General features: G+C 40.2%; 1 protein-coding gene across 4 annotated transcripts in view; it reads left to right on the top strand.

Annotated features, from left to right (window-relative positions):
• The window catches only part of septin12 (septin 12), an 89,633-nt gene extending 84,440 nt beyond the window's left edge, over positions 1 to 5,193 (top strand). For all 4 annotated transcript variants that reach the window (XM_020608265.1, XM_020608267.1, XM_020608266.1 and 1 more), the window contains 2 exons: positions 1,914 to 1,965; positions 3,744 to 5,193. In XM_020608265.1, the coding sequence (XP_020463921.1) occupies positions 1,914 to 1,965; positions 3,744 to 3,909 (218 nt within the window). In that variant the 3' untranslated portion in view covers positions 3,910 to 5,193. The remainder of the gene's footprint in view (positions 1 to 1,913; positions 1,966 to 3,743) is intronic.
• Positions 5,194 to 13,170: the final 7,977 nt, after the last annotated feature.

The raw sequence follows: 13,170 nt of genomic DNA on the forward strand, positions 1-13,170 counted from the left end.
CTTTTCCCCCACACCCCAGGTGAGGATAGCCGTCCCTGTGGAAGCAGCAGCTATTACATCTGCACCTGCCATTGTATAATTTCTTTCTTCAGTGGCAGTAATGCTTCCAAACAAGCGGCAATTTCTATCTGTGGCCTGACCCAGGGGTTTGCAAAGTGTGGGAAAGTGAGCCTCCCCTGAGAGATGATCATGAAAGCTATTAAAATTATTTACCAGTTATCCTAATCCTCCACAGTCCAACCACAAACTGAAAACAGACTCAACAATAGCCTCAGTTCAACCAAATCATTCATTGTAAGGCCCATTTGTGCAGTTTTACTCAAGTCAGTTGATTTTTTTTAACACATCAAATTCAGTGGTCACCAAACCAAATCATCACTGCACACCATACAGCACACCTTTTCACATCACTGCCTGCACATCAACCATATTCCATATACCTGCCTTAGCTATGTGTAAATGTCTGTTACTTTCTCCTGTGACTGCACTTCCTCTAGCTTCCCATAAAAAAAACTCCCATGTCTTGATCACCAAACTTGGGTTGGTCTCAATATGATACCAAAGTTTACATACTCTCTCACACATTAGCTAGTACCACTTTGCAAATGCAAACTGTGGCAGTGGGACATCATCAGGACCAGTCCATGAAAATTCAAATATATTGTCATCATATTTCCCCAGTTTTCTGCTTGCCCTAGATTCTGTCTCCTCTCTTACTGTAGGTACTACAAATTGATCCATTTTGCTCCACACATAGCCGAGCTGAAGTTTGAAAGCTTGATGTTCACACTTATTTTTTTCTGCTTTATTTTTTCTCATGCTGTGCCTACCCTGAAACTATTAGCAGACTACTGGGTGAATAGTCATGTGCAGTACTTCTACATAAATAGTTTTGGCATTGTCAGTTTAGAAATGGAGTGCATAACTGGTAGGAGAAGAAGATACACGGAAACAATCTTCCCTTTCATATATTTCCCTTTCCTGACATTAGTCAGTCAGGTTACTGCCCTGCTCTTTAAAGGGGATGAGAGGAGCTGGGTTGATTGGACATAGCCAGAGCCAGACCAGACTCCAATTGCTCACCATGTGTTCCTCCTTATAATAATGTATTCTACATCTTCTCCACAATGCACCCGGCAACGCCTGGCTATGGAAGAAAGTGCACTGCATCGGTAGTCACCAAAATTGCAAAACATTTTTGAACATGCCCATATGAACCTTGCACCTGAAGTTTAGACACGAGTTTAGTGCTGTGCCCTATTGCAGTTAAATAGAGCCCATAATGTTTAGCTGAGCTAGTAATTTCTATCCGCACCCGAGTAGTGGTTTGAAAAAGGGCATGACAAAGCCATGCCTGCTGCAGATTCACAGTAACAAAGTAGCAACACAGCCATGTCCAAAAGGTTTTGAGACTGTTTTTAATTTTTTGTCAAATTTTAAGCTATGCTGGAGTCTGGTGCAGTTACTGGCAGAATCTAAGTAGCTCATTCTGCCACCCCTTGTTATTGTTGATGTCTGTATCATTACAGGATTCTGCTTAGACTACTTATGACTGGGTTTACACTTTGATTTTATTTCTGTAATTTTAACTGTCACTTCCGATCATTCAGGGAAACAGAATGAAAACAACACCAGATAAAGTAAAACGAGTAAACACATTCACATGATAAAACAGGGACTGCATAACAGTACTATGGTGCTTAGAATCATATGGATGCATATTAACATCATTCCCATTGGCTAGGACAACATTTAATCACCATTTTAATTGCTGCCAATGTGGGTCATGAGGTCTTTATTTATATATCAGATCCATAAGTCTCCACTGTATATATAATAGAGATTAGTGCAATTATTGATTATTGTAATCATTTTACCTCTAACCTTGAATAAATTATTTTCTCTTTCCACAGTTGAAAATGTGGAGCACTGTGAGTTTGCCTGCCTGAGGGATTTACTTATCAGGTGAGTGTAACACTGCTCTTACATTTGGTTCATTATAAAAATGATGAGACATAAGTCATTTGTAAGGACCATAAAAAAATCACTGGAGATATTTAAAGGCCAGTTTGTGCTTTCCATGTCCACGCCTCTACAGACATTAATTAATTACATTATTATGATACAAATATATATCAGCCAAAATGTAGAATCTTTGTTGCTGAAATGTTATTAGTTGAATTTATAATTTCCAAAATAGTGAAAATCCCTTCCATGTGTACTCTACTGTATCTATCTACAGTATGCAATCTGTTTTTACTAGCTCTTATTTACTTGTAAGTGGTGGTGTCCTGTATATGGGAATCATGCACATAATAATGTCAGTATTACAATATCACCACAGCTGTAACAGAGCTCAGGACCCAACCTGAGGATGACTGTTGCAGTACAGAGTGACTGTCATACAGTATATCAATCTGTGAGGTGTAGAAAAGTAAAGAATGTCATTTGCTGTTAGATCCTGACTGAACCTGTCTCTGTGTAGGGGATCATGATTATAAATGATTAATAATGGTACTGTTGTTGTGCCATGTGCACATATGCACACAGCTCCTCTCACTTTGGAGATGAGCCTGCTGATGCACGATAGTGACAGTTATTTAATAACCTAAGAGAAAAGAATCCTACAAACACCTGCAAGCAACAAACAAAGCTTGACGTTTTGATAGAATTCAGTTTTCTTTGAGTGGCATGAAGAGGTATTACTGGTATGCCTCAGTACACTGTTACATACTCTTAATAGCTACTTCTATTTGCAATGCATGTGAAACTATTTGGTGTGAGATACGTTCTGGCAGCATGAGAGCATGAGATGGAGCCTGAGAGTTGGCAACCCTGCTTTCTGAAAGAGACAATCTAACATTCACATTCACTTCATGTGGTCAGCTGTGCACATATGAGAGAACTTCACCCTTTAGCTTGATTAGTTTTTTCATTCCTAAAAAACAATTTGTCATTTCTTTTGAGAACCACCGAGTTCAGCATTAAGAATGTCTTCCAGTAGAGACTGTATGTAAAGGCACACTGTCTCCATATTTAACTGAACTTCAGTTGCTACGAGGTCACCATCAGTCTGACTGGGTCGACACTGGAGATGTAGCAGCAGCTCCACTCCTCGGTCTGTGTCCACACAGGATGTGTAGTTTTGAGTACAGGTCACCCAGCACATAGTCACTGTAGATATGCATGCAGAATGGTCCTGTTTACATGTGTATAGCACAAGTGAAACGGAGCTGTGCAAACAGCTGTACTGATGAAAATAGAAGTGCATCTGATCTGACAGTATGGATTGGGCCACATATATCTGTCCGAACGCAACCAAAGCCTGAGAGTGTGGCTCTTGAACCTGAACTGAACTCGACACAGTTGAGTTTGTGTGGTGTTTATCTATGGTCCCTGTGAATCTAGTATTATGGATATCATTGTCATGCACTAACCAGCTCATCATTTTAATTTTTAATAGGTCTAGAACTTTAAATTAGACCAAAGAAGAAGCATGGATTCATTTACAAGTGAAATATTTACAAGTGCAGTAAGACCCGTTTACTCTGAAGTTTGACCTACGTAACTGACACCAACCCAAACCCCTGGGTCCCATTGGCATGGGTTAGGGTATCCACCATCTAGCACACCGTACTACCCAGTGCTAAATTACCTGACAAAAAGTCAGCAAAAATTTTAAATCTATTTAGAAAAATGTCAGTGAACCTATTTCTGGTAACATGTTTGTGTTTTTTGTAAAGATCTCACCTGCAGGACCTGAAAGATGTGACCCACAACATCCACTATGAGACCTACCGTGTACGACGGCTCACCGAGAGCAACATGGACTTCGGTGAACTGGGCTTGCCCACCTGGCCGCTGGAGAATGGAACTCGTGACAAATGTGAATCAGAGAGCCACCTCTGATCTCTCTATCACGCCCTGCACATCATACTGAGAGATGGGGAAAACAAAGTGTTTTTTTTTTTTGCTACATCAAAAATGAGATAGAGAAATACTTTTTTTCATTGTGGGACCAACACGTGGATTGTTTTAAATAAAAATGTCTATTTGAGTTTTTATACAAGACAAATACATCAAATATGAATATATTTTTTAATGTAAGCTGATACATATTTTCAGGAATGATGGTGACATATGCAGAGCAGGGAGAGCAGGCATCACAACATGGCACAGTGCAAGTAGGCAGTGACCCCAATGGTGTCAGGAGTGTGGACAGACCCGACTGTATCACCTAGCATTTCAGTTGGATCACACTCAATTCATGCTCATGTTCAACCATCACATATGAGTGGAAAGCTCAGGTGTCCACGTACTTTGTGTAGGTGTTCACAAATATTCAGCATCGTTCTTGCATAGGTTAAATGTGTTTAAATGGGATTCTAAGGTGAAACTCATCATGTTGTAGCTTGAGGAAAGGATTTAAATTCATTTGACAAGTTGCAACCGAAAGCATTGTAGCATATAAAGCCTGGTGAATTGACCCATCCTCAAAACAAAATTCAGTATATAAATGTGAACCTGCTGCTGTGCCTAGTGCTGCCTTGTTCATTTCGACTATATCTCTTGCAAAAAGTACTACTGAGTTGCTGATTTGAAATACTCAAACCTTGTAAGAGTTAAGTCCTCCAATATGTTATGGGAAGGTGTTTGATATGTAGGTTTGCTCTAGCTTTTTTTGTTTTATTAGGAAAATCTGGCTGCCTTTCATAATGGCAGATAGACTACAGGAAATATAAAGTAACCAATTAGGCTGTAGGATTTAGGAGGGCATGCTTTATTGTATCATTCACCCTGCGGAGTCTATATAGTCCTATAGTCTAGCCTGTTTTTCCATTCAGGACACCATATCACACTTATATGGCAAAAACTGAAGCTAGTGTTTATGTGGTGTAGGTTTATGGCCCACACAAGTGTTTACTTTTTTACAGCTTGTAGTCCACATTAAAGTGCCAAAACAAGAGAAACATTTTAAAATTCTTTATCCTTTGTTTTTTTTAACGTAACTACAAAGTTATATATAGTTATAATATAGTTTTGGAGTAACAGTCACAATGAAACTACCGACTGTTGAGCACATACATAATTCACTAGTATTTACCTCAATCTTGCTCAGTACTCCACCCAGTGGATAAAATTTGCAGCATGTGTGCAGTCATCAGTAGCACAAGTTATATGCTCAGTATAAAAGCAAATTTCTGAAGGTGTGGTCACTGAATTTGCAAGACCATGATCCAGTCTTATTTTCAAATTTCACTGAGCTTGATCAGGTTTGGAATAGGATAGTTGATGTGTAAATTATAACCTACAGTTTTGTTGTTGTTGTAATTTGTGGTATTTCATTAATTATTTTTCAGTTTTTAGTGGCTTTTATCCTGTTACCTTCTCAGAACTGTAGCTCCCATCTGTGGTTGGGGGAGTTCTGGTTTTAGGCTAAAGCTAATTTAGCCTGGCTGGTTACAGGTACATGCTGATGAGGGATAGCATCAGCTGCATTAGGTCACATTCATATTACCATTTGCTCTGGGTGAAAAAGCTGCAGCTCTTTTCATTTGATTGAATGGGTAAAGTGCTTTCATGCATCGGGGGGGGGGGGGGGGGCAAAGCGTGTTGAGCACGGAAGGGGGGGGGGGTGTACAATGCTGTGTCATGCAGAAAACAGTGTTGGATCTGATTGAACTTTTTCTGCAATGCAACATGATGCCATCTGGCAAGGCACTGCTTTAACCAATCATGTAGGCAGACAACCAGACTGAAGATGTCCATGGGAGGAAGAATCTTGTTCACCATGGGGCATTTTTGCATTCTGCTCTTTAGAAATTAGAAACTAGAAACTGTGAATAATTGTTAGAGGCATTATGCAAACAAAAACATTATGGAGATTTCTTTGTATGTTTTACTATGTTTTACTAGTATTCATACTTTGCCTGAAAAAGCACTGCTAGCCTCTGTGCCTTTGCAGCGATAGAATGGCTCATTAGCTTTCACTACCAACACTGCAGATATGCTGGTCGCCATCCACACCTCCTGCAGAGTGTCTTTACCATCATATCATCAGATACTATGGAGCCTGAGGCCAAGTCTAAAACAGTGACATTTGTCTGCCCATCTAACCTATACTGCTGTTGTGCACTTTTTTAATGCTGAAAGTGAGAGTTCTGGCAGAAAATGAGGATGTACTTACCCTTTAAAGAAAGTTTCACTGCCCTCTCTGGTTATCTTCTCTGACCACAGTTGCTAGGGGTTGTCACCACAGTGATAGTGATGCACTGAGATTAGCAGAAACCACACTTTAGCTGCTGTCAGGTTGCTCTTGAAGGCATTTGACAAATGTGCCTTAGTGCCATCATCTGATATGATTCTAGTTCTGATGGTTGGATCTTTTCAGAAGAACAACCGGTTACTCCATACGATCTTAGTAGGGCAAAGCATCTTCTCAGAGCGTGATTACGTATTCAGTGTTTCTGTAGAGCTGATCAGTGATCACACACTCTTCTCTTGGCTTTTACTAGTGATTAATGGGCAACTCAACACTCCACCTTGTAGAGAGAAGCACTGTTGCATTGACCATCATAGGTTCAGGGGTTCATTTCTGACCACATCAGAGCTGAGTATGGCCAGGTGCGGTACAAAGTGATGTAGTGCACAGGGTGTCGGCACATCATGCTGCTGCAACAGCTAGAGGGCAGCTCAGGCAGGATTTCCAGCCCAGAGTATTTCTCTTTAAAAAACAAATGACCAGTGTAATGTGGAGGAAAAGGCTAACTGGATTGTCTTTTTTTTTTGTCCAGCATTGACAGTTTTCTACTCCATAATGTTAAGTGAGCTCAGTTTTCTCTGTCATGATTGGCCTTGCGCTGTACTGTATGTAATGGCCACATGTTCTCTGCCTGCCATCATAAGTTTATGGAGGCTCATATATTTCATTTATTGCGCTTGAGAGACAATTTACATGATGATGCATCTCTCTTTTTCAGTTTCTGCATTTGTTATCAGATACTCCAAAAGATAGTTCAGCTTTAGGAAAGCTGTTCAAGAATAGTTTTGGGACACAACTTATTAACAGCATATAGAGGTGCAAGGTTGACTCACACCCAGCTAACTAAATGGGGACATGTGTCCAAACTTTTGACTGGTAGTGTAGCACATAGAGCTCTATGTCTTAGGTTTGGTGTGGAGTTTAAATATGGTAGCACAGTTAGGTTCAGTTAGGTCAGGTCTTGAAGGTGCAGGTAAGGGCCAGGTCGTAGCTACACATGTGCATGTGCAGAATTCTGGTGGTGAGTTCCTATTACTGTTACAACCAACTAGCTATCATCATTAGATACAACACCACAGTTTAAGACCTGAGATTTACACCTGACACTTTGTTCAGAGGAAGTAGCAGAGAAAAAGGCATAAGGAAAGTGCCCTATAATGTTTCCTAAAAGCCAAACCTTTACTGCAGTCATAACAAATCCTCCACCCCAACCACCACCTTCCTCATAAAATGGTTTGCAAAATGGTTGGACACCCTTAATCTAGATCATTCTTTACAGAAGTTGTTAAGGCTATATTTTTTCTGTAGCTTATGGTAATGACTCACTGAACTTACATATGTGTGCATTATGTTAGCAATTTTATAAGAATTGTCTTTATGTATGTTAAATCATTGTGACAACCTGATTAATTAAACTGTCGATGTCTTAGAGTAGGAATAGCACAGGTGCTACTGATAACATTGGCAATGACTAATCTGTTCATGTGTTTCAGTACGTCACTGGAATGTGACAGTAAACTGAAGCAGCCAAATTCAGCTCAGCTATCAGTCATTTATCTTAAATTTAAACCCATGCTTTTTCTAGTGTGACCTGTCAAAACATCCTTTATGAAAAGGGCCTATCAGCTATTCACGTGGTAGGCTCACTACTGGAGGATTTGAATATTACATGATGACTTGTAAAATGTTCAAATGATTGTTAATGTTGAGATGGCAGGGTGTGCTAAGCTATCTATCCATGGATAAATGAAGATGAGTATATATTTTTAGAGAAGCTGAATATGAGTAAAGTCATTTCTGTTACTTTAATGTGCCCCGTGGGGTTTTCTTGTGAAAAATCAGGTTATGTTTATATTCAGTATTATTTACCAAAACTCATATGTATCTTTGATGTCTAACAAGCGCAATGAGTGCATTTCACAGTGTGGAGTGATAGTGGAAATGTGGTGACACCTGAGCATAATCAGGCTTAGCATTGTTGCCACATTTTTACTATGTAACCGAAAATTGGAAGGCAAATCTTTTTCTTTTTCAAAGTAATGGTTACCTGGTGTCCATTGTGTCAGTGTTCTTCTGTAGTCACATGTCACACCAAACCCATCACAGTCACATTTTACTTTGATTCTGATCACCCACAGCATGTCGATGTACCTTCCACATCTCTGTATCCTGCTCTTTGTTTTTAGCATGTACTAACACTTCTCATATGATTATTGTTTTTGTTCTTTTATAGTTTTAATGACACACATATTAACACTGCTGATTTACAAATAAATACCTGCCACTTTCTCAGTGCAGTGTGAAATCATTGTAATAAACTTACTGATGATGGCTTTTGTCTCTGCTTTGCCCTCACTACCCTATAGGCCCCAAACTGTTAGGGGCCACACAACCACCCTGCTTTTCTGTGAGTCATCTGGTTTTCACAATAAAGTTGTACTTTATACTAAAGTTGTTTTTTGTACAACTTCTGTTATGTGGGTTTGGGCCGTTTCATTAATCATTAATTTGTTAGTTCATTTTCACCCCAAAATTCAACAATTTCACAATTGATGCTCCTGCATTGTTATAGTACTGTCAGGACAGGTACGGTTGGACCCAGTATGCAGACACGCCAGGAGTTGAACTCAAAAGGAGTTTATTCAATACACAAACAACAGGTTACTACGTGGAGGAGAGAGGGGACACAGGCAGAGCAGGTACTGGACAAAGGCAGGCAGGCAGCATGGAGCTGGGGATGAAGCAGGTAGGTAATGTGCTGACAGAAGGCGAAGGAGAGTCAGGGAAACAGGGAAAAACAACAGAAAAATAGGAAGCATGGACGCAAACCATAACAAGTACATAATGTAGTGTCCCATAGTTGTAGATGGGTACTATATGTTATGGTTTGGACTTGCTTCCTGTTCTCGTGCTTTTATTTTGGTTTGGTTTCCTGTCTATGTCATCTCACCTGCCCCAGCTTTACTCCAGTTCCTGATTGTCACTCATTGTTTTCACCTGTTGCTCATTGTCTCCCAGTCCCTATCCTTTATATTCTGCTAATTTCCCTCAGCCAGATGTTGGTTTATTAAGCTTCTCATATCTTGTCTGTTTGTGTTGCTCCTGTACTCACTGTAAGATGTGTTCTGCTTTGTTTCTTGTTCCTGCAATTTGTGGATTATTTTCCATTGGAGTTTGGACTTTCCTGTTGCCTTAAGTTCTCAGTTGATGTTTCGGGTTTGTTTTGAGTTGTTTACTTGTGAGTTCTCTTCCCTGAGGTGAACTGTTTAGTTTAGTTACTCTATTCTTTGTAACTCACTGTCAGGTAGAGCTCCTTGTTTTATTTCCTTAGTTGCCTTGTCCAGCATCCTTTTATTAGATTTTACTTTAGTTAGTCCTCAGCCTGTTTACATTTTTGGGCCAATCTCATAGCCTAGATCTGTCATGTCAAACTCCTCCTGTTTCAAGACTTTTATTGTCTTAAGTCATAGGATGTTGTGCTCACCATGGAAATGGTTGTTTAATTAAAATTAGCACTAACACAAAAACCTGTTTACTCTTACCAGTCTGTGAAGTGTTGATACATAATGACAACAGCCTTTATGCATATGCACAGAGGAGTGAGATGTTAAGATCTGGGACCATACATGCAAGTGGTCCAGATCTGATTGGAAAGAAATTGGATTTGGTTTATTCACACTTCTGTGAAAAGATCAGATCTGAGTCAGTTTAAAGGGTGAAAAATGAGTGCCAGTTAATTCAGCAGGTAACATGAACCTAGCTTCAGAGGCTACAGTGTGCAGACACGGAGTAGAGTATGTGTGGGGTCACAAAGGACACAACAGCATATTTTTTTTGTCCAAGGGCTCCAAATGTATAAATTTGATCAGAGCATTCACCAAAATTTATATATTTTTTAATGTTGTACCTCCTTAACAAATGAGACAAAATTTAATATTCCCTGTCCCCTAAATGCCCACTTTATTCAAACTTCACATCTCCAGTTTGTAATGTAGGCTTTGTTAAATTTTATATTAAACCCTGGTGATATCATCACTTTGATTGTTTTAATGTTGGAGTGCCCTTGAATCAAATTGCCAAATTTGAGCAATTATAACTTTTAATCTTTTAAAACAGATGCAGCAGAAAGTTCTGACATAACTTCAACCACTGACAAAGTGCAGACAAGGGGGGGAGTCCAACACTTGCAGTATTTTGAGCAACTTTAATAAGACCAATGAATTTCATAACACTAATCACTTGAGGAAAAGTATTTTTTGGATATCTGACTTTTAGAGCTTATTCCCAGGAGGTATGCATGAGAATTTCTGTTTTTAGAATAGAGTTCACTCTTTAATACTCATGGGTAGTGTTGTGACACCCGAGGCTCCGACACATGCGTGGTAGCTCAGGAAGCAATTGTATCGAACCACTGTGCTGAGGCATGTTTTGGTCGCGTGACTAGTGACATTTGAATCACTTGAGTGACGTCCGAAGCAGTTGGGTGCATCGGATGTCATGCGAATCAGCAGATTGGTTTGTCATGTGAATCACTTTGCGGAATCAAGCGTGTTCAGAGATGGGATATCCCTGTTTAGTGGCGTTCATTTGAATCTGTCTTTGCAGAGTAGGTTGGTTTGTTGCTTTGAGAGTTAGTAGTGTTGTAGCAGACTATGTATTTAGTGAAGAATCGCTGGAGAGAGTAAGTTACATAGAGAAATGGATAAAATGGTTACATAGTTGGATAATGCTAGATAGTTTATTCTCTCTAACTATAGCTATATAGGTAGATGGAGCCGCAGTGGGAGACAACCAGGAAAAGGTCCCGTGCATGGGATGATTTCCAATTGCTGCTGGATAATAAGACAAGTATGAGTGTTTTAATTTCACCTGTATTTACACTGAAAAAAACCCTTAAGGGCAAGCCCTCAAGTACAATGATCTTGCCATAGAACACATAATTACACAATTGTTGTTCTTGAGGTACATGTCTGTAGTAACCAGTGCTCGATTTCAGTGGAATGGAAAATTGCATATGAATGCAACTTATTGACTTCAGTAACTGGTTGTTTCACAAGTCCAGTGTATGCTGTGTGATACAAAGCTGTCATACATCACCTCTTCCATGCTGAGGCATTTAAGAGCCAAGCATGGAAGAGAGATGGATCTGGCGCCAGAGCAGCCAGCTATTGCCATGAACCCAGGTAGGCCTATACATGACAGTTACAAAAGATTACTTATGCCTGTAAGATTGTTTTCTATTGCCCTGAGATATCTTTCAATAACACTTTGTATTTTTATGTAACCTAATGCATTGTGTTGTATACAGGCATTCCAGGCAATAGAAAATGAAACCTTGATGACTGGTGAACTTCATCAAGGATGTGTTGATGTGTTGTTGTTGTGGAGGATGTTTGTTTTAAAGAGCTTGTGGCAAAGCTGGACCCCACATGCACTCTACCAACAAGGAAGGCTCTGAAGAACATGGTGGTAGCCAAGTATGATGAGGTGAGGGAGAAAGCCACAGCTGAGATCCAGGGTGTTGAGACTGAGCCTAACATCAGATATGTGGACCTCAATCAACATGGACTCGTATCTGGCTGTCACCTGCCACTATATCAATAGGAATGACCAGCTGTCCACGCTTCTTCTGGGGACCAGGAATCTTCCTAGAACCCACACAGCAGCCCACATTGCAACCGAAATTAAGTCACTGATGGCAGAGTGGGGCCTCAAACAGTTCAATGCATTGACTGATTCAGCTAGCAATATGATGGCTACAGCCAACACCTTGAATTTGGGGCATTGCACGCTGCCTGAATCTTGTTAAGAACTCCATTGAAGCCACTCCTGGCCTTGATGAAATTAGAGCCATGAGCAGGAGGATAGTGACTTATTTCAGAAAAGGCACAACTGCAAAAGAGAAGCTGAGCCAAATGCAGCAGCAACTGGGCCACAACGTGAAGAAGCTCAAACTGGAGGTGGACACACAGAACAGCACCCTGGAAATGTTTCAATGCCTCTCAGGAAAGAGATGCAGTGGCAGCAGCTCGAGCTTCACTCGACACAGACCTGACTCCTCTGACCAGCCAAAAATATGAAAACACAGGAGAATGCATCAAGGTATGGAACAAAAACCAGAGACAAAATGATCGTAGAATCCAAGTTGCAGTTGGTTTATTGCATAGTCATTGCAGAAGGGTTTACTCAGAGCATCATACTAGACTACACATTGAAATCGAGTTCGCCACACAGTTTATGCATTCAGACAATATGTATTTTCCTGTCATTTCAACTGCTGGCTGCATTCCAGGTGGCAACTGTGGAGTTGTCGGAGGAGAAGAGTGTCAGCATCAAAGGTCATGCCCCTCTACCATGTGTTGCGACATACAACAGAACTATATCCACAACTCACCACGCCCATGGCACATCACCTGGCACATAACTTGATCAGAATTCAAGAAAAGGAAAGAGTTCACTGGCAGTCACTATACTCTTGGATCCACGCTTCAAGACCTTTCGATTCACTAGTCTGAGAGTGGCAGGCGGTGTCAGAGCATCTGATAATGTACATAAATAATCAACAAACGATGCCCAGCAGCCATCCACTTCACAAGCACAACCTCAGGCTCATCCTCCAGCAGCAGCTTCCACAGGCATTTCATTTTTATTTGATTCTGAATAAGGCATGACTAGTGATATTTCTGGTGATTATGATCTTCAATATTTTTAAGGTGTTGACCTGTGGAGACTTTTGGATCAAGATGCAAACAGAGCCAGGCACATTTTTTTTTACATTCTGACTTTAATCTCAGAATTCTGACTTTAAACTCAGAATTCTGACTTTATTCTCAGAATTCTAAAGTCAGAATTCTGAGAATAAAGTCAGAATTCTGAGAATAAAGTCAGAATTAAAAAAAAAAATTATG

The sequence above is a fragment of the Monopterus albus genome, unplaced genomic scaffold (assembly GCF_001952655.1).
Source record: "Monopterus albus unplaced genomic scaffold, M_albus_1.0 scaffold92.1, whole genome shotgun sequence".
In the NCBI taxonomy this organism is placed as follows: Eukaryota; Metazoa; Chordata; class Actinopteri; order Synbranchiformes; family Synbranchidae; genus Monopterus; species Monopterus albus.